This window comes from Anomaloglossus baeobatrachus, chromosome 3 (genome assembly GCF_048569485.1).
Source record: "Anomaloglossus baeobatrachus isolate aAnoBae1 chromosome 3, aAnoBae1.hap1, whole genome shotgun sequence".
Lineage (NCBI taxonomy): Eukaryota > Metazoa > Chordata > Amphibia > Anura > Aromobatidae > Anomaloglossus > Anomaloglossus baeobatrachus.
Window position 1 is genome coordinate 387,111,501 of NC_134355.1, and position 22,379 is coordinate 387,133,879.

The 22,379-nt window shown below is 48.3% G+C and overlaps 1 protein-coding gene across 1 annotated transcript in view; it reads left to right on the forward strand.

Annotated features, from left to right (window-relative positions):
* The window catches only part of LOC142297249 (cyclic GMP-AMP synthase-like), a 76,503-nt gene that overhangs the window by 29,607 nt on the left and 24,517 nt on the right, over positions 1 to 22,379 (forward strand). Inside the window, exon 3 of the mRNA XM_075341505.1 lies at positions 11,074 to 11,299. Within this exon, the coding sequence (XP_075197620.1) occupies positions 11,074 to 11,299 (226 nt within the window). The remainder of the gene's footprint in view (positions 1 to 11,073; positions 11,300 to 22,379) is intronic.

The window sequence follows — 22,379 nt, forward strand, 5'->3', positions numbered from 1 at the left end:
CTAAACGTGGCTATTGTACTTTTGTCAATTCACAGTATTGGAACGTTATTTGCAGCACGTCTGCCTGCATTGCACACTCTATCTTTTTTAAACTCATCCATTATACTAGCAAACACACAGTGTACCTAGTGGCATCCTATACGTGGCTATTGGACTTTGCTATAGTCCCACTAGTGCCAAGACATTTGCAGAGCGCATCTGCCTGCGTTGCACACTCCAACAAATTATAACGAAGCCATTATACTAGCACACACTCAGTGTACCTAGTGGCATCCTATACGTGGCTATTGGACTTTGCTATAGTCCCACTAGTGCAAAGACATTTGCATAGCACGTCTGCCTGCATTGCACACTACAACTTTTTTAAACTAAGCAATTTTACTAGCAAACACTCACTGTACCTAGTTGTATCCTAAACGTGGCTATTGTACTTTTGTCAATTCACACTACTGCAAATCTATGTGCAGCACCTCTGCATGACAACCTCGTGCTCTGTTTTTAATAAGCTATAATGATAGCACAAAATACTGCCATTTTGTGGCATCATAGAACTGGCTGTTGTATTCCATTAGTGCCCCACTGGTGACAAGCTATTTCTAGCACCTCTACATCACACCCTCATGCACATTTTGCTACGCTAATGTTATAGCAAACTCATGGAATTCATTGCTGCATTTCATAATTCGGAGGGATAGAAAGTCAGGCTTCCTTTAGCTTTTCCTTCTGTTCATAGACAGCATCTCCAAGACAAATTTCCCCTCCACGTCTAAGTGTGGAGAGGCAGCTAGTGCGCATGCGTGTGCCGATGTACCCCAGCTGCAGCATAATTACAGTGTTTCGCCTAGTGAGTATGCTCAGCCTGACTGTGCCATTCCTGACGCTAAGTTTTCATTTCGGGATACAGCGCATGCTCCCACACTAAGTGTGAAAAGCCTCTTTGCACAGGTGCTTGCATTCCGTGCCGGGTCTAAGTCCTGTTTTGGGCATAGACACCATGCTAAAGCTGATAGTCTTTTTTCAGAGACTGTATTTCATGCTACTGAGCATGCTCAGGCACTTCCTGCATCAGAGACTAGGTCCGGTAATGAACTCTTTGGCCCTGGCCCTGATGTGGGGGTCCCATATAGACCACAGGGCATCAGGTGTCCTCCCAAATGGCTTGCAGAGGCCCACACCTATGACTTGTCACCGCATTATTGATGCTCAGACGATGACTGGTGAGGTGTTTGGGTCATGGCAGCCATGAGGTCATCATTGAAGTTGCGTTTCCAAATAGGACGCTAGTTATGCCACTCATGACGTGTCACTCTACTTTTGTCTCCAGGAGGTGCATTGTGGTTCACCCTGGTTTGGGGCGGACCCAGGTTATAAAAGGGGCTGGAGCCAACAAGGAGGTGCGCAGTCTTCTATTATGCTCCGAAAGAGCACACCTCCATGTGTTGAACCCATTGCGGCTTTAGGCCAGAGGTAGGCAGGGATCGGGTGGTGGATGCAGGCCACCACCACAGTTGGTAACGCAGAACGGTTAAGACCAGCTCCTGTCCTAACAGTCCTGCTTGTGCAGCCCAGTGGCATTAACAGGCCTGCTGCTGCTGATGCGCCTGCTGTCCACAGGTGTGGCCCCTACGCACACGGTCAGCGTACTCAATGGCCCCTGTGTTGTTAACAGGGAGTTCCTGGGCTGGGTGGGCATGTGGACCCTGTGACGCTAACAGGGCTCACAGTCTCCAGATCCGAATGGCGTCTAACTCGGTTCAGGCTACTATTAGTTTCATAGCCACACAGCTCTGTATCCTCCACCAAACCTTCAAGTTGCCAACCTCTCCTTTTCCAACTGGGAGCACGGTGGACACTGACTGCTGATGGGGATATATACCTTTCTCTTTCTTTTCTTATTAATTTTCGTTATATAGCGGTCACAGATTATATACCACTTTATCCAAATCTGCCAGTCCCACTGTAACAGATGTTGTTTCTTCAGCAAATGTTACAGTTGCTTAACCACCAAATCCACGGACCAAAACTTTTTTCCCCTTTCCAACACACCTGTTCCCCTTTCCAACAGCATCTGTCCTTTTTCAACTCATTTTGGGATATGACCAAAAGTGCAACTGTGCAGGGACACCGTACTCAACGCCATCTCAGCACAGCAGCCATCCCTCGGTCCCTCCGATGTGGACAAGTAAAAGACCATTTCCTCCTATCCATGACAAAGCGTTGAGATTCACTCTGTGCAGCACTGGTGTTTAGTGGACAAGTAGATCTAAGATTGCGTACCACATTCTGCAGATACTCCTGTATACGTGCGTCTATTTCTATGGCAGGAATTAGTTCGCCAAATTTTGTCTTGTACCGGGGATCTAACAGTGTGGCAACCCAGTATTCAGGATTAGTTCAAATTCATACAATCCGAGGGTCATGTAGGTAGTGCAGCAAGAAGGCGCTCATGTGTCTTGTGCATCCAGGAGGACCAAGTCCTTGGTGTGTTGGTGGCAGAGAGGTGAGAATCGTGCATCCTTCCTCTGCCCTCTACCCACAACCTCGCACAACCGAAATGTGAGCAAGCTCTCACTCATCTGCTGAGTCTTCCATGCCCATCGCCAGTTCGTCCTCCATTTCTTCATGGGCTCCTGCACTTTCATCAACACTTTTTGCTGATACTATGCGCCCTTGTTAATCCCTCTCCCTCACCATGAATGCCGCATAGGTGCCGCTGACCATCTGGACCTCGTAGATCTTGTTATCCCTTCCGCATATGACTCCTCCTGTACTTCCTCCCCTTCCTCTTGTCCCAACACCTGACTCAGAATAATAATTACAGTGTGCTCCATCATGTAGATGACCAGAATTGTCACGCTGAGAATGACATTGCCAGTGCTAAACATCTTCGTCGACATTTCAAAACTGTGTAGCAGGGTGCATAGGTCCTTGATCTGACATTACTCCAGCAGCGTGATCTGCACCACCTCTGGATCAAGTTATCCCAGGCTATATGTCTTACCGTATTTCAGCAGGGCTCTGCGGTGCTGCCACACACGCTGCAACATGTGCAGATTCCAATTCCTGCGTGTCGAAACATCGCATTTACGGCGTTTAACTGCCAGACCCTAAGACTTCCGGAGTGATGAAAGTTGTTGAGCTGCTGTGTGCGCACGATGGAAGTGAGCACATAGCGAGCGTGCCCACTGCACAAGGCCATGTAGGCCGTGATGGTGTTTTAAAAATTGCTGGCGAATTCGGTTCAACACGTGAGCCCTAAAAGGCACGTGTGTCACATTGCCCTGAGGATGGCCCGCAGCCAGGTTTGCATCATTGCCGCACACGGCTGTTAAATCACCAACGTAGTCCGCTCCGTCAATTTGTACTCCGGTTGCCAGGTGACAACGTGTTCCTTTCATGAATAGTGCTGATGATGTGAGAGTAGTCGATGCCAGCGGCGCAGGTGGACGCAGGTTATGCTCACCCACTGGGCTGCATTACCTTGACAGATGCAGAATCTCTGGCTGAATGTAGCTGGTGGGTATCTCACAGATGAAATACCATCATTCAGCTACAACCAATGGGAAGACACCACACCCTTTTTTATGCCCATCCTGTCTGCAGACCACTGCCAGACATAGCTATGAACCTCTGGTTAATTTTACCCCCAGTTCAGTTTTATGATTTTGTGTGCTTGTTACCTGACTACTTTTCCTGCTTGCTGTTTATGTACCTTGTTGGCCGATACGCATTTCAACTCTGCTTGTTTTCTGATTCTTTCCTGGCCGTCCCATTCTGTTCCTGTTCCTCAATTAATGTTTTGACCCTGCCTGACTACTATTCTCTGTAATAGCGGTGTGACTCACATTTCCCATACATTTCAAAGTAAAGCTTTGACCGCCTGATGGCATTGAGCTCTGCTGCCAGCATAGTAAGGAGGTGTGTGGTAGTCCTTGTGCGCAGTTGCAAGGAAGGGTGGCCTGACCACACAGGGTTTGCGCCAAGGTAGAGGACCCACACGAGGTTGAAGAGGCAGAAGCAGTGTATTAACTTCTACATACAGAACAAGGATTGAAACAACTCGTGGGGACGGCAAGACTTGTACAGCAGACCCTTCTCCATCTCTCACCATAGTTTGCCAGTGCCCAGTCAGTGACATGTAATGACCCTGTCTATGCTTACTGGTCCAAGTATCTGTGTTGAAATGCACCCTGTCGCACACAGATTTTCTCAAGGAAGTGGTGATGTTGTGTGCGACATGCTGGTGTAGCGCGGGCATGCTTTCTTGGAGAAGCAGTGGTGATTGGGCATGTGGTACTGGGGCACAGCGACAGACATAAGGTCTGTAAAATCCTGTGTGTCCACTACGCGTAAAGGCAGCATTTCGGTAGCCAACAGCTTACAGAGGGATAGAGTCAACCACTTAGCTTTGTCATGGGTCGCAGTAAGTGGCCTTTTATTTGACCACATCTGAGGGAAAGAGATCTGGCTGCTGTCTGTAGACGGTGTTGAGTAGGGTGTCCCTGGAAAAATGCAGGTTTGTGAGAAAAGTGCAGGCGGAGACATGATGTTGCCTTCATCTTGCCTTCAGATCTGTTCATCTTGTATCATTTTTAAAAAACACATCAAGCAAGGGTTACTCCAAGCGGAGTCTACCTTTTTTCCCAACATTGGGCACACAGACACCCCATCAGTGGCAGCACTTGTGCCCTAGTTGCAAACAGGATGTTTTGATTTGCATCAAGCACATTCCAAATCCACAAGCATTTACTCTCCCCAGGATGACACAGGGGTAGTAAATTCCTTCTGGATCCATGACTTGTTCATTTTGATGAACGTCAGTGTGTCCACATTGTCACTGGACAGACGCGTGCGCTTATCTGTCAGCACACACCCAGCAGCACTGAAGAAGACACGTTCAGAGACAACGCTGGCAGCTGCACACGACAAAATCTCCAAGGCGTAACTGGAGAGCTCTGTCAATTTTTCTAGATTTGAAGCCCAAAAGGAGCAAGGCTCCATTTGCAAAGTCATTGCATCGATGTTCATTTGGAGATACTCCTGTATCATCCTCTCCATCCGTTGACTATGTGTCAGACTTGTTGTCTCTGGTGGCCTTGCAAAGGAGGGTCTAAAAAAATTATGAAAATATTCCATAAAATTGCTGTTACCAGCACCAGATACGGTCCTACTGGTACGGGTAGACTGTTGAAGATGACGATGCCGTCCCATGTTTGTCAAGTTACAACTGGGAGAATCACTCCCTTCACCTGCACGGTTGTTTGGTGTAAAAGCCGAGCTAAGATCGAGTAACAGCTTATGCTGATACTCCAGCATACGTGCGTCCCTTTCTATGGGTGGAATTATGTCACAAAATTTGGACTTGTCCCGGGGATCTAATAGTGTGGCAAGCCAGTAGTCATCATCACTTCTAATTTTGACAATCCGAGGGTCATGTTGGAGGTAGTGCAACAAGAAGGCACTCATGTGTCTTGCGCAGCCATGCGGACCAAGTCCACGCTGTGTTTGTGGCATAGAGGTGCTAACCGTTCTTTCTTCCTCTGACATCTCCCCCCAACCTCTTTCAACTGAATTTTGACCAAGGTCTCCCTCATCCGCTGAGTCTTCCATGTCCATGGACAGTTCGTCCTCCATATCTTCATGTCCTCCTGCACCTTCCTCAACATCTCGCCTGCTACCATGCGCCCTTGTTGATCCCTGTCCCCCATGGTCCCATGCCTGCCGCGTTGGTGATGATGAACGTCTGGACCTTGGTGATGTTGTTGTGTCTTGCGCATATGAATCCTCCTGTAGTTCCTCCCCTTCCTGTTGTCCCACCCCCTGACTCCGAATAGTGTTTAGCGTGTGCTCCAGCATGTAAATGACTGTAATCGTCATGCTGATAATGGCATTGTCAGCGCTAAACATATTCGTCGCCATGTCGAAACTGTGCAGAACGGTGCATAGGTCCTTGATCTGAGATCACTCCATCAGGGTGATCTGCCCCACTTCTGCATCTCGTTGGCCCAGGCTATACATCATGACGTATTGCACCAGGGCTCGCCGGTGCTGCCACAGTCGCTGTAACATGTGGAGAGTTGAATTCCAGCGTGTCGCCACATCGCATTTCAGGCGATGAACCGGCAGGCCGAAAGACTTCTGGAGCGATGCAAGTCGCTCAGCTGCGGCGGTTGAACGGCGGAAGTGAGCACTGCAGACAGTTTACGTGCCCTGGTCAGAAGGCCATCTAGGCCGGGATAGTGTGTTAAAAATTGCTGGACAACAAGGTTCAACACGTGAGCCATACAAGGCACGTGTGTCACCTTGCCCAGGCGAAGGGCCGCACCCAGGTTTGCAGCATTGTCGCACACGGCCTTACCAGGCTGCAGGTTGAGTGGAGACAACCATTTATTAAACTCGGACCGCAGAGCTGACCACAACTCCTCAGCTGTGTGACTCTTATTCCCAAGACATGTCAAGCTAAAGACCGCCTGATGCCGTTGCGCTCTGCTGCCAGCATAGTAATGAGGGGTGCGTGATTCCTTCTGCGCAGTGAGAACGCTGGTGGCCTGACCAGGCAGGCTTGGGGCGGAGGTGGAGGACCCAGATGAGGTGGAGGATGCAGAAGCAGTGGCGGAACTTGGACAGACAGAGGATTGACACACAAGTCGTGGGGACGGCAAGACTTGTGCAGCAGACCCTTCACCATCTATCAACACAGTTACCCAGTGCCCAGTCAGCGACATGTAACGTCCCTGTCCATGCTTACTGGTCCAAGTATCGGTGGTGAAATGCACCCGTTCACACACAGAGTTTCTCAAGGAAGCGGTGATGTTGTGTGCGACATGCTGGTGTAGCGCGGGCACACCTTTCTTAGAGAAGTAGTGGCGACTAGGCATCTGGTACTGGGGCACAGCGACAGACATAAGGTCTCTAAAATCCTGTGTGTCCACTAGGCAGAAAGGCAGCATTTCGGTAGCCAACAGCTTACAGAGGGATAGAGTCAACCTCTTAGCTTTGTCATGGGTCGGAGGAAGTGGCCTTTTATTTGACCACATCTGAGGGACAGAGATCTGGCTGCTGTGTGTAGACGGTGTTGAGTAGGGTGTCCCTGGAAAAATGCAGGTTTGTGAGGAAAGTGCAGGCGGAGACATGATGTTGCCTTCATCCAACGTAGGTGCTATCGATGTCTGAGAGAGCTGTACACACTCACTTGTTTCCCCTTCCAAACCAACTGACGACCTACCAAGCAAACTGCCTGTTGCGGTTACAGTGGTGGAAGTTTTGCGTGGAAAAACAGGTGTGACAGCTGTCCCCACAGTCCTAGAAGATGAAGAGCGCGTGGATGCACTGGAAGGGGCGGGCGGTGGATGGTTCGCTCCGCTAGGCCGCATTGCAGCACAGTGAGCTTCCCACCGGGACCTATGATATTTATTCATGTGACGATTCATGGAAGAAGTTGTCAAACTGCTGAGGTTTTGACCTCTACTAAGAGAATCATGACAAATTTTACATATCACATGATTTGGGCGATCTTTTTCTATGTCAAAAAAGGAACAGGCTAGGCAAGGCTTAGAGGCCATGCGACCTGTTGATGCACCCCGAATAATGCTCATAGGCAGAGTGGTGGCTGAGGATGCAGTTGTAGACGTGCTACCAGTGCTCCGACTCTGTCCAGGAAGGCGCAAGGTAATTTCGTCGTCGGTTGCATCCTCCTCCACCGCCTCTGTTGACCTCCTCGAGTGCCTGACTGGGGGTTGACAGTAGGTGGGATCTAGAACTTCATCATCAATTGTTGTGTTTGCACTCCCCTCCCCCTCAGACCGAGCCTCTTCTTGCCCTGACCGAATATTTAAGTTGTCATCCCAATCGGGTATCTGCGTCTCATCTTCATCAGTATGTTCCTCATTGCCTATAACCACAGTTGTTGGAAAGGCAGCATTTTGGTAGCCAACAGTTTGCATTTTATGAAAGTCAACCTCCAAGCCATGTCATGCCCTTCTAAAAGCATGTATAACACAGCGAGGGGACTCCAACCACAGTCTCCCTCGTTTCCACTCACTGGGCCACACACACCCCACTTGACTGGCATCGGTTGAGCTCCCTTTTGAAAAAGAAAAAGATGCTTTGCATGAAGCACTCTCAAAAATACGCGTGCCTTTCCCGTCCCCTGGCTGACCCAGGGGAAGAAAAGTCCTCTGAGAGCCATGACTTGTTCATCTTGGTTCTTTTAGAGACACAGCGAGGGGACTCCAACCACAGTCTCCCTCGTTTCCACTCACTGGGCCACACACACCCCACTTGACTGGCATCGGTTGAGCTCCCTTTTGAAAAAGAAAAAGATGCTTTGCATGAAGCACTCTCAAAAATACGCGTGCCTTTCCCGTCCCCTGGCTGACCCAGGGGAAGAAAAGTCCTCTGAGAGCCATGACTTGTTCATCTTGGTTCTTTTAGAGACACAGCGAGGGGACTCCAACCACAGTCTCCCTCATTTCCACTCACTGGGCCACACACACCCCACTTGATTGGCATCGGTTGAGCTCCCTTTTGAAAAAGAAAAAGATGCTTTGCATGAAGCACTCTCAAAAATACGCGTGCCTTTCCCGTCCCCTGGCTGACCCAGGGGAAGAAAAGTCCTCTGAGAGCCATGACTTGTTCATCTTGGTTCTTTTAGAGACACAGCGAGGGGACTCCAACCACAGTCTCCCTGGTTGCCACTCACTGGGCCACACACACCCCACTTGACTGGCATCGGTTGAGCTCCCTTTTGAAAAAGAAAAAGATGCTTTGCATGAAGCACTCTCAAAAATACGCGTGCCTTTCCCGTCCCCTGGCTGACCCAGGGGAAGAAAAGTCCTCTGAGAGCCATGATTTGTTCATTTTGGGTCTTTTAGAAACACAGCGAGGGGACTCCAACCACAGTCTCCTTCGTTGCCACTAACTGGGCCACACACACCCCACTTGACTGGCATCGGTTGAGCCCCCTTTTGAAAAAGAAAAAGATGCTTTGCATGAAGCACTCTCAAAAATACGCGTGCCTTTCCCGTCCCCTGGCTGACCCAGGGGAAGAAAAGTCCTCTGAGAGCCATGACTTGTTCATCTTGGTTCTTTTAGAGACACAGCGAGGGGACTCCAACCACAGTCTCCCTCGTTGCCACTCACTGGGCCACACACACCCCACTTGACTGGCATCGGTTGAGCTCCCTTTTGAAAAAGAAAAAGATGCTTTGCATGAAGCACTCTCAAAAATACGCGTGCCTTTCCCGTCCCCTGGCTGACCCAGGGGAAGAAAAGTCCTCTGAGAGCCATGACTTGTTCATCTTGGTTCTTTTAGAGACACAGCGAGGGGACTCCAACCACAGTCTCCCTGGTTGCCACTCACTGGGCCACACACACCCCACTTGACTGGCATCGGTTGAGCTCCCTTTTGAAAAAGAAAAAGATGCTTTGCATGAAGCACTCTCAAAAATACGCGTGCCTTTCCCGTCCCCTGGCTGACCCAGGGGAAGAAAAGTCCTCTGAGAGCCATGTCCACATTGTCAGTGGACAGACACGTGTGCTTATCTGCCAGAAGACCCACAGCAGCACTGAAGACAGGTTCCGAGAGAACGCTGGCTGCAGGACACGACAAGATCCCCAAGACGTACGTGGCGAGCTCAGGCAATTTATCAAGATTGGAAGCCAAGAATGAGCAGGGCTCAAGTTGCACATTAATGGAATCGATGTTTCCTTGCATATACTCATATATCTGTGTGTCCTCCTCTTTTTCCTTGTCCAGCTCTTTTGTTTTCGCATGAGTATATGTCCTTGTCACTTTCCCATGTGTTGTGAGTTGTTTGTGACCTTTTGGACACCTTTGAGGGTGTTTTCTAGGTGTTTTTCTGTGTTTGTGATTGCCTGCCATTGTTTCCTATGCAGTTCGAGTTCGGTTCGTCGAACGTTCGACGAACCGAACTCGAACGGGAGGTCCGTTCGGCGAACCAACCTCGAGCCGAACCGCGACCGGTTCGCTCATCTCTATTCAGGAATTGTTTTGATTTTTATTTTGTTTTTTTCTTATGCCATTCACCTTGTGTGAAAGTGATAAGACCACTTTATCCTTCAGGCCAGTACGATTACAGTGATAGCACATTTAGATAGTTTTTTTTTAATGTTTTGCAGCTTTTACACCATAAAAACTATTTTATATTAAAAAAAAATTTGTTTTTGCATTGCTGCATTTTGAGAGCTATAGCTTTTTTTTATTTTTTTTGCTGATGGAGCTGAATGGCAGCTTGATTTTCGCGAGACAAGATGCCTTTTTCAGTAATATAATTTTTATCTATATGATTTTTTGTCTTATTTAATTTTTTTCTGCTGTATGAAGAAAAGACATTGTTTTTGCTACGTTTTTTATTTTCTTATTTTACAGTGTTCATTGAAGAGGTTAACTAGTGTCATAGTTTTATAGATCAGGTTGTTATGGATGTGGTGATACCAAATATGTGTACTTCTTTTGTTTATTTTCTTTACCCAAATATAACTATTGGAATAATTTTTATTTTTTTATTTTTTTTACATACTCCCTATATGTGACATAACCTTTCTCTGCTCTGATCTAAGTCCCATTGAGAGTCTGTGGCAAGACTTGAAAATTGCTGTTCACAGATGCTCTCCAACCAATCTCACAGAGCGAACAAAAAAAATTCAGCCTATAGATAAGCAAAACTGGTAGAGACATACCCCAAAAGACTTGCAACAATAATTACAGGTGGTTAAAGGTGGTCTTTCAAAGTGTTGATTTAGGGGGGCTGAATACAAATATGTCACAATTTTCAGATTTAGATTTTTTTAAATATTTAAGAAACCATGTATAATTTCCTTTACACTTCACAAATATTTGCTACTCTCTCTTGGTATATTGCATAAAATCCCAATAAAATACATTTAGGTTTGTGGGTGTAATGTGAAAAAATGTGTAAGAGTTCATGGGGTATGAATACTTTTTCAAGGCACTGTATGTCAGACAGCTTTAATAGACGTGTGTGCCTTTTTCAGATATTGCCTATTCTTTTGACTTCTTTTGACTTGTCTAAATCATTATCAAATTTACAGATATTAAAGCCCAATGAATTTGACATCATGTTAGAAATCTCCCAAACATCTAGCAAATCAATTGTAATGACAAACCTTGACAAGAATGATCCTTACTATACATTGAGTTTCAAAGAACGAAAACCATCAGCCATGTGTAAATATCTAAATCTGGAAGGGAACATTTCAGCAAGTGAAATTGTGAAAGAATTCAGACATCTTATTGAGCAAATAATTGGCAAACCAGGTAAGTGAGCTCTATATTCATTTATATTCACCGGTCATCGCAGGATGCAGGTGTCAGACCCTGGATACTAATTATACATATATGTGCATGCATTTCTAGAAATATCTGTCATTTTTTAGCTTAGGGAAAATTCTAACCTTTACCTGAATGCTTTTTACGGAGCTAATATATATTCTGTTATAAAAGTCTCTGATGCTGCTTGAACTGAAGAGGGAATCCTTGTAGATCACTTGTAAGGGGCGCACGGATCAGACATCACACTGTATGATAGTATATGATGGTATAGGAAACCGGAGTTTAGGCAGTATACAAGGAAAATCTTTGTTAAAAGAGATCATTTCTTAAGGCCCAGTAACACTAAACAACTTACCAGCGATCCCAACAACGATACAACCTGATAGGGATGGCTGGTAAGTTGCTAGGAGGTCGCTGGTGAGATGTCACACTAAGCGACGCTCCAGCGATCCCACCAGCAACCTGACCTGGCAGGGATCGCTGGAGCGTCGCTACACAGGCTGCTGATGAGCTGTCACACAGGCAGATCTCACCAGCAACCAGTGACCAGCCCCCAGCGCTGCGTGGAAGCGATGCTGCACTTGGTAACTAAGGTAAATATCGGGTAACCAACACGATATTTACCTTGATTACCAGCGCACACCGCTTAGCGCTGGCTTCCTGCACACCTAGCCACAGTACACATCGGGTTAATTAGCCAGCACTGTCAGCGTGAGGGCGGCGGACGCTGGTAACGAAGGTAAATATCGGGTAACCAAGGTAAGGGCTTCTTGGTTACCCGATTTTTACCGTGGTTACCAGCGTCCGCAGAAGCCGGCTCCTGCTGCTCTGTCGCTGTCACACACAGCGATGTGTGCTTCACAGCGGGAGAGCAACAACTAAAAAATGGCCCAGGACATTCAGCAACAACCAGCGACCTCACAGCAGGGGCCAGGTTGTTGCTGGATGTCACACACAGCAACATTACTAGCAACATCGCTGCTACGTCACAAAAGTTGTTCCTTAGCAGCGATGTTGCTAGCGATGTTGCTTAGTGTGACGGGGCCTTTACTGTTCAAGTTGGTATAACATATATACAGTAGGTAGCAGGTACAAAGCTTAGTTTCCCCATCTTCATCTGTTTCACAGACATTTCGGTTATGAGTGGCTGCACAGAGTTTTCAAATTACTTGTGAATCACCGGGCATAAAAACCTTGAGATCGCTAACTCCATATTACCTTTGCCATGACTATAGCTGGACGCTGCACACCAAATTCAGAGATATATGAATAAGCATAAATGCTCTATGATACATAAAGAAATTAAAAATACAATTAGCCATACGAAAAATTGGAAAAATTGAAAATGTGACATTGCATGACTGCTAGGGATTATTTGAAAAAAAAAAAGGAGATATTTTGCTAATGTATTGATCAATTCACTACTGCCCGATAAACACGTCATGGTAATCTCTTATTAATAGGGTCCTTAACCAAATGTTACCTCTATATGCGGTTAAAACCTGCTTGTGTGTATGGGTACCTAATAGTGATGAGCGAGTACTAAAAAGCTCGGGTGCTCGAGGCTCGGGCCGAGCATCCCAAGATACTCGTGTATTCGGCCCGAGCACCGAGCCCAATGTTATCCTATGGGAGACCCGAGTATTTTTATGAAATGACCCCCCGGCAGCATGTAGAAACCCTAAAAATGTCACAAAAGTCTCAGAAGAGTGCTCAAATGACATGGCAACAGCATGGGGAAGACCCCTTGAAGCATTTATCACTCAAAAGTCACAGCTGAACAATTTTATCCGAGTTTTATGCCATTTTTACAGACTCGCCAGAAAACCTTCCAAAATGATACCAAAATGAATTTTCATGGCAGAAATGTTAAGGGCACATACCCAATAGTGAGATAGAGCTGGTGTATGTTACTTTTTGAGATTACATGAAAGATTTTACGTGAAAACATTGTGTGGCACTCCGATGTCCCTGAGAAGAGACGTACATGAAGGCCTCTTGAGTCTAATGTGCCCATTTTGAGGAAGTGAGTCTTTGTAGCATTTTCCTTTGCCAGGGAAGTATAAAATTGTGAGGTTCACCAATGCCCCTGCATACAGACGTGCATGATGGCCTGTAAACCTGAAGTGCCCATTGTAAGGAAGTGGGTCTATTGTAGTATAGCCCTTTGGCAGGGCAGCCAAAAATTGGGAGGCTCCACATTGTCCCTGGATAGAGACGTGCATGAGGGCCTGTAAACCTGAAGTGCCCATTGTAAGGAAGTGGGTCTATTGTAGTATAGCCCTTTGGCAGGGAAGCCAAAAATTGGGAGGCTCCACATTGTCCCTGGATAGAGACGTGCATGATGGCCTGTAAACCTGAAGTGCCCATTGTAAGGAAGTGGGTCTATTGTAGTATAGCCCTTTGGCAGGGCAGCCAAAAATTGGGAGGCTCCACATTGTCCCTGGATAGAGACGTGTATGAGGGCCTGTAAACCTGAAGTGCCCATTGTAAGTAAGTGGGTCTATTGTAGTATAGCCCTTTGGCAGGGCAGCCAAAAATTGGGAGGCTCCACATTGTCCCTGGATAGAGACATGCATGAGGGCCTGTAAACCTGAAGTGCCCATTGTAAGGAAGTGGGTCTATTGTAGTATAGCCCTTTGGCAGGGCAGCCAAAAATTGGGAGGCTCCACATTGTCCCTGGATAGAGACATGCATGATGGCCTGTAAACCTGAAGTGTCCATTGTAAGTAAGTGGGTCTATTGTAGTATAGCCGGGCAGTCCAAAATTGTGAGGTTCACCAATGCCCCTGCATACAGACGTGCATGAGGGCCTGTAAACCTGAAGTGCCCATTGTAAGGAAGTGGGTCTATTGTAGTATGGCCCTTTGGCAGGGCAGTCCAAAATTGTGAGGTTCACCAATGCCCCTGCATACAGACGTGCATGAGGGCCTGTAAACCTGAAGTGCCCATTGTAAGGAAGTGGGTCTATTGTAGTATAGCCCTTTGGCAGGGCAGCCAAAAATTGGGAGGCTCCACATTGTCCCTGGATAGAGACGTGCATGAGGGCCTGTAAACCTGAAGTGCCCATTGTAAGGAAGTGGGACTATTGTAGTATAGCCCTTTGGCAGGGCAGCCAAAAATTGGGAGGCTCCACGTTGTCCCTGGATAGAGACGTGCATCAGGGCCTGTAAACCTGAAGTGCCCATTGTAAGGAAGTGGGTCTATTGTAGTATAGCCCTTTGGCAGGGCAGCCAAAAATTGGGAGGCTCCACATTGTCCCTGGATAGAGACGTGCATGAGGGCCTGTAAACCTGAAGTGCCCATTGTAAGGAAGTGGGTCTATTGTAGTATAGCCCTTAGGCAGGGCAGAGGCTCCACGTTGTCCCTGGATAGAGACATGCATGAGGGCCTGTAAACCTGAAGTGCCCATTGTAAGGAAGTGGGTCTATTGTAGTATAGCCCTTTGGCAGGGCAGCCAAAAATTGGGAGGCTCCACATTGTCCCTGGATAGAGATGTGCATGAGGGCCTCAAAACATTGTTCCCATTGCAAAGGAGCGGGTCTCCTGTCGTTGTAATGTCCATTCTGAAAGAATGGGCGAAAAAATTTACCACTGGTGGTATACCTGAAACAACGGCCTAACTATTGTAACGGTCATCATGGTGGCGCATGAGGAGAAGGAGGAGCAGTCCAGCGATTATCCAAAGTCCAGAAGTGTGTACCCATGGGTGAGTGGAGGTACATGGCAAATTCCCGTTACAAACTTTAAATTCCGCTCTCATTTGCTGGTGGTGTGGTGAAGTCTGGCCCAATCCAACCCTTGTTCATCTTGATCAGAGTCAGCCTGTCAGCATTTTCAGTTGACAGGCGGGTGCGTTTATCTGTAATGATTCCACCTGCGGCACTAAAAACACGCTCTGACAAAACGCTAGTGGCAGGGCAGGCCAGGACTTCCAAGGCGTAGAGAGCCAATTCATGCCACGTGTCCAGCTTGGATACCCAATAATTGTAAGGCACAGAGGAATGTCAGAGTACAGTTGTTCGATCTGCAAGGTACTCCTTGAGCATCTGGGCAAACTTAGGATTTCTTGTGGCACTACCCCACACCTCAGAGGCTGAGAAAACTGTCCCACATCTTAAAGACTGTTCCCCTACCTCTGGCGGATTGGACTTGTGCCCCTCTCGGCTGTACGCCTTGGTTGTCCACTGATTCCTGACCTATGCCGCTAGCGTTTTGTGATGGGAATGCTTTGACCACTTCCGTGACTATGGCCTTCCGGAACTGCTGCATTTTGGCTGACCTCTCCGCCTCGGGAATAAGAGACATAAAGTTCTCCTTGTAGCGTGGGTCTAACAGTGTTACCAACCAGTAATGATTGTCGGCCAAGATGTTCTTAACGCGAGGGTCACGAGACAGGCAGCTTACCATAAAGTCAGCCATGTGTGCCAGACTCTTAACAGCCAGTACTTCAGTATCCTGACCAACACGATGACTGAACATGCTGTCCTCCTCCTCCTCCTTCTCCTCATCTACCCTGTCCTCTGGCCAGCCACGCTGAACCGAGGATATGACTGGTGTGCATGTCATATCCTCAATTTGGCCGGAGAGTTGCTCCATGTCTTCATCCTCCTCCTCGTCATAGTCCTCCACTGCACGTTGTGATGAGACGAGGCTGGGCTGTGTGTTATCACCCACACCTACTACTGTTTCTTGCTCCAACTCATTGCGCTCCGCTTGCAATGCATCATGTTTGTTATTGAGCAGAGACCGTTTTAGAAGGCAGAGAAGCGGTATGGTGACGCTAATAATGGCGTCATCACCACTCACCATCTTGGTGGAGTCCTCAAAGTTTTGGAGGATGGTACATAGGTCGGACATCCATCTCCACTCCTCAGGTGTTATGTGTGGAGTTTGACCCATTTCCCGACGGCTTAGGTGATGCAGGTACTCAACAACTGCCCTCTTCTGCTCACATATCCTGACCAACATGTGCAGAGTTGAATTCCAACGCGTGGGGACATCACACACCAGTCTGTGAGCCGGAAGATGCAAACGGCGCTGAAAGCCGGCAAGGCCGGCTGAAGGAGTAGGTGACTTTCGAAAATGTGCAGACAGGCGGCGAACTTTTACCAGCAGATCAGACAGCTCTGGGTATGACTTTAGAAACCGCTGAACCACGAGGTTGAGCACATGGGCCACGCATGGAACATGTGTCAGCTGGCCTCGCCTCAAAGCCGCCACCAGGTTCTGGCCATTGTCACACACGACCTTTCCTGGCTTTAGGTTCAGAGGTGTGAGCCAGTGATCTGCCGGCTGTTTCAGAGCTGTCCACACCTCTTCTGCATTGTGGGGTTTGTCACCTATGCAGATTAGCTTCAGCACAGCCTGTTGCCGCTTCGCCGAGGCAGTGCTGCAGTGCTTCCAGGTTGGGACTGGTGTGGAGGGTAAAGTGGATGAGGATGCGCAGGAGGAGGAGGAGGCTGAGCAGCATGACATTCCGGAGCTGTAGAGTGTGGGTGAAACCCTGACTGAGGTAGGGCCTGCAAACCTTGGTGTGGGAAGGACATGTTCTGTCCCTCGCTCAGACTGGGTCCCAGCTTCCACAATATTAAACCAGTGTGCCGTCAACGAGATGTAGCGGCCTTGCCCACAATCACTTGTCCACGTGTCTGTGGTTAGGTGGACTTTGGCTGAAACAGCGTTGTTCAGGGCACGTGTGATGTTTTGTGACGCGTGGTTATGCAATGCGTGGACGGCACACCGGGAGAAATAGTGGCGGCTGGGGACCGAGTAACGTGGGACAGCTGCCGCCATCAGGTCGCGGAATGCTTCTGTCTCCACCAGCCTAAAAGGCAACATTTCCAGCGCAAGCAGTCGCGAAATGTTAGCATTTAGAACTGTGGCATGTGGGGCGTTGGCAGTGTATTTGCGCCTGCGTTCAAAGGTTTGCTGAATGAATAACTGAACGCTGCGCTGGGACAAGGACATGCTTGATGATGGTGTTATTTCTGCGTAGGCAACTGCAGGTGCAGGGCCGGAGGAGGCTTGTTCGCAGGCAGCATGGACAGGGGATTGGCTCGCATGCACAACAAGCGAAGACGTAGCAGTGACATCAGCAAGCACTGCTCCTCGACTCTGTTGTACATCCCACAAATTCGGGTGCTTGGCTGACATGTGCCTGATCATGCTGGTGGTGGTCAGGCTGCTAGTTTTGGTACCCCTGCTGATGCTGGCATGGCAGGTGTTGCAAATGGCCTTTTTAGAATCATCTGGAGCCAACTTAAAAAACTGCCAGACTCGGGAAGACCTAACATTTGTACAGGCACCTTGTGTCGTGTTCTTGTTCCGGGGAACGGTTGCCTGACTTCTGCCTGGGGCCACCACCCTGCTTCTTACTGCCTGTTGGGATGCTACGCCTCCCTCCCCCTGTGCACTGCTGTCCTCGCTCTGCATATCCTCCTGCCAGGTTGAGTCAGTTACTGGATCATCCACCACGTTGTCTTCCTCTTCTGCACCCTGCTCCTCCTCCTGACTTCCTGACAATTGTGTCTCATCATCGTCCACCCCTTGTTGAGACACGTTGCCAACTTCGTGAGAACGTGGCTGCTCAAATATTTGGGCATCTGTACATACGATCTCCTCATGACCCACTTCAACAGGAGCTGGCGAGAGGCCAGAATGTGCGAATGGAAACATGAACAGCTCTTCCGAGTGTCCAAGTGTGGGATCAGTAATGTCCGTGGACGTGTACTCAGCCTGGTGGTAGGAAGGAGGATCAGGTTCTGAAATGTGCGGTACAGTATCACGGCTACTGACACTTGACCGTGTGGAAGACAGAGTGTTTGTGGTGGTGCCAATCTGACTGGAAGCATTATCCGCTATCCAACTAACAACCTGTTGACACTGGTCTTGGTTCAAGAGCGGTGAACTGCTGCGGTCCCCAAGAATTTGGGACAGGACGTGCGAGCGAGTAGATGTGGCCCTTTGTTGTGGCAAAATTAGAGCTTGCCCACGACCTCGGCCTCTGCCTGCACCACCATCACGTCCACTTCCTTGTTCGTTGCCAACGACCTTGCGCATTTTGCAATGCTGTGCTGACGTGTATTCACTAGACTTGTGCGTTATATCCAAGTTTGTGCAAAACGCACACAAGTGCACCTGTACGCTGCCACCGACAGGCACACACGTGCGGTTTTTAAATGCAAGCACGGACGCACTAAGAACCTAACAGGTTTTTAGGAGCGACAATTACTGAGAAGTTTGACACTATCAGACACTGCTGACAGACGTGAACTATTCACTAGACTTGTGCGTTATATACTAGTTTGTGCAAAACGTGCACCTGTACGCTGCCACCGACAGGCACACACGTGCGGTTTTTAAATGCAAGCACGGACGCACTAAGAACCTAACAGGTTTTTAGGAGCGACAATTACTGAGAAGTTTGACACTATCAGACACTGCTGACTGACGTGTATTATTCACTAGACTTGTGCGTTATATACTAGTTTGTGCAAAACGTGCACCTGTACGCTGCCACCGACAGGCACACACGTGCGGTTTTTAAATGCAAGCACGGACGCACTAAGAACCTAACAGGTTTTTAGGAGCGACAATTACTGAGAAGTTTGACACTATCAGACACTGCTGACAGACGTGAACTATTCACTAGACTTGTGCGTTATATACTAGTTTGTGCAAAACGTGCACCTCTACGCTGCCACCGACAGGCACACACGTGCGGTTTATAAATGCAAGCACGGACGCACTAAGAACTTAAAGGGGTGGTCCACCCATTTTTTTTTTTTCCCCAATGATTTTCACTTACCATTGTCTGCATCTTCTTCAATAGCCTCTATTTCCATTTCTGGCACTGAGCGGCGCTATCCTGCACGCTCAGTGCCTGTCACATGACCGCCTGGAGCTGTGGCCGCCGGCATCCTCTGACGTCCCGGCATTTCCGGGCTCTCAAACAAGACGGGTACGTCACAGGAGGCCGGCGCCACTCACAGTGACTGACAGGGCTGTGGGCGGTGACTACCGCACGTCACAGCACAGCATCGAGGGGAGGAGCCGGAGAACTTTACTGTGGAGCGGTGAAAGCAGACGCTTACCAGCATTCAGCTGTGGCAGGTACAGGCTCCAGTGTGGAGTACAGGGGGGGTTTCCTCCACTGAAATCCCCCCTGTCACGCAAGTATCTGATCACACTGTCCACCCGCCCGCTGTGCTCAGCTGTCAGGAGAGCGGGCGGTGTCGGCAGTGTGATCATATACTCCCACCAGCAGCACAGCTGCATGGGACCAATCTGCTCCACTCTGTCACCTGCACTACAAGTTCCAGAGTGGAGACAGTGACATGCTCTGCTCTGACACAGTGTGCTGCATGTCACTATCTGTCTCCACTATGGGACTTGTAGTGCAGGTGACCGGATGATACATGTCACTGTCTCCACTCTGTGATTTCTGCTGCATACTACCAACTGTATACACTCTCACCTGCACAACAAGTCCCACAGTGGAGACAGTGACATGCAGCACACTATGTGTCAGAGCAGAGCATGTCACTGTCTCCACTATGGGACTTGTAGTGCAGGTGAGAGTGTATACAGTTGGTACTATGCAGCAGAAATCACAGAGAGGGGCAGTTAGTGACATGTATCATCCGGTCACCTGCACTACAAGTCCCAGAGTGGAGACAGATAGTGACATGCAGCACAGAAAGACCAAAGGATAAAAGCTCTATTACCATGATTAGGCAGTGCACAGGAAGGAGGGGAGGGAACTGTTGTGGTGGAGATCTGAGGGGAGGGAACAGTCAGAATGGGTTGGGAGATAGATTGCTAGTTACTGCAAAGGATTATGGAAGTTGTAGTAACTGAACACAGGAAGTTAAGAGAGAGATTAACTCCATCAGAGCTGGAGCCAGAAATGAAGATGTTATGCTAGACCATGATAAAAGATAATATTGGTAAAATAACGTGATAGATGTGTTTAGAGGCACATAATAGCAAGATTTATCAAAAAAAAAAAAAACAGTTTTGGTAACTGGACAACTTCTTTAACAGGTTTTTAGGAGCGACAATTACTGAGAAGTTTGACACTATCAGACACTGCTGACTGACGTGTATTATTCACTAGACTTGTGCGTTATATACTAGTTTGTGCAAAACGTGCACCTGTACGCTGCCACCGACAGACACACACGTGCGGTTTTTAAATGCAAGCACGGACGCACTAAGAACCTAACAGGTTTTTAGGAGCGACAATTACTGAGAAGTTTGACACTATCAGACACTGCTGACTGACGTGTATTATTCACTAGACTTGTGCGTTATATACTAGTTTGTGCAAAACGCACACAAGTGCACCTGTACGCTGCCACCGACAGGCACACACGTGCGGTTTTTAAATGCACGCACGGACGCACTAAGAACCTAACAGCTTTTTAGGAGCGACAATTACTGAGAAGTCTGACACTATCAGGACTGTTTTAGACTGTGTACACCAGCCCCAGATATGATGAAGGCTGGTATACGGTCACCACTAGGAATGGCTATATACCCTACCTGCCTGCCTGTATACAGCTACAGTAGTCCTGAGAAGGACTCTTCTGGTCACTAGCCTGTATTCCGACCTGGCTATACCCTGCCTGCCCTGCCTGTATACAGCAACAATAGTCCTGAGAAGGACTCTGCTCCTGTACTCCGACCTGGCTATACCCTGCCTGCCTGTATACAACTACAATAGTCCTGAGAAGGACTTCTGGTCACACTGTTTGCAGCCCTGCTACGGAAATAACTATAAAGGGTCGCAAACCTTTCCCTGAAGCAGCAACACTCTCCCTGCACTGACTGTCTGGATGGCTGTGTGCAGAGCACAGCGCGCCCACCGGTATAAAGGCTCGGTCACGCTGTGCAGGCCGGCCAATCACTGCAATTCCACAACTAACAGGGCTGTGGCATTGCAGTGGTCTGCCAGCCAATCCCTGCATGAGGGCTGGCTATCAAAAGAGCGCCAACATGCAGGGATGAAGACCACGAGTACAGCACGAGTATCGCGAGATTACTCGGTCCCCGCCGAGTAGCCCGAGTACAGTGATACTCGTGCGAGTACCGAGTAGTGACAAGCATACTTGCTCAACACTAGTACCTTACCAAATGTTACCTCTATGTGCGGTTAAAACCTGCTTGTGTATGGAAAGCCAGGGACCTGGCTATATAGGAAATTGAATAAACATGGGTAAAGGGCGGGACTGGGTTCCCAGACAGAAAAAAACTGCAATCAAAACAATCAAAAAGTATTTTTCATTTCTTTATGTATCATAGAGCAGTTATACTTATTTATATTTCTCTGAATTTGGTGTGCAGCTTCCACTTTATATAAATTGTGTATTGTTTAGCTAGCACCCTGTTCACATTTGCAATGGTGTTCCAGCAGTCTTTTTGATTGTTTTGTAGCTGGATGCTGACGGGGTTAAGTCTGGTGGGAGGGGTCTGTTCGTTTGTGCCTCATTCCGGGGCTCACACCACTTTATCATGGTGTGGATTCCTCCGAAATGACGCTAGTAATAGTTTCTGCTCTGCAGCGTGCGCAACTGTTTCTTGTGAGTTAGCCCTGATCCATCCCGCTACCCAGATTTCCTCTCCCTGTTCTTCATTCTCTTGTACTGTTGGTCCACCCTGTCTACCTGACCCCGGTCCCGTTCTGTGTCTCAGTCTCTTCCCCCTCCTTGTAATTACTTGCTCTCTCGGCCTCCGACCTCGGTAACGTTTCCTGACCTCGGCTCTGCTTCCCCTGTTTGGCTTTTGACGCAACTTCTCGTCCCTTTTGCTTCTACCTGTTTACGTCTTGCTCACACCCCCTGTATTGATGTTATATCCCGCTTTAGACTTAGGCTGGCTGACTTCTCTTTCTGATGCTTGCGCTCTCTTGTGGGCTTTTGTCTAAATGCACTTTGGAGTTCCATCTCCATTCAGTCTCTGCCCCCCTTGGTGGAAGCCTGACAACCTTCTTTCTATCTCTCTATAGCTCACTTCTGCAGTAGAAGCAGTGCTCTGCCCTTCTATGCTCTAGGAGCCGTTT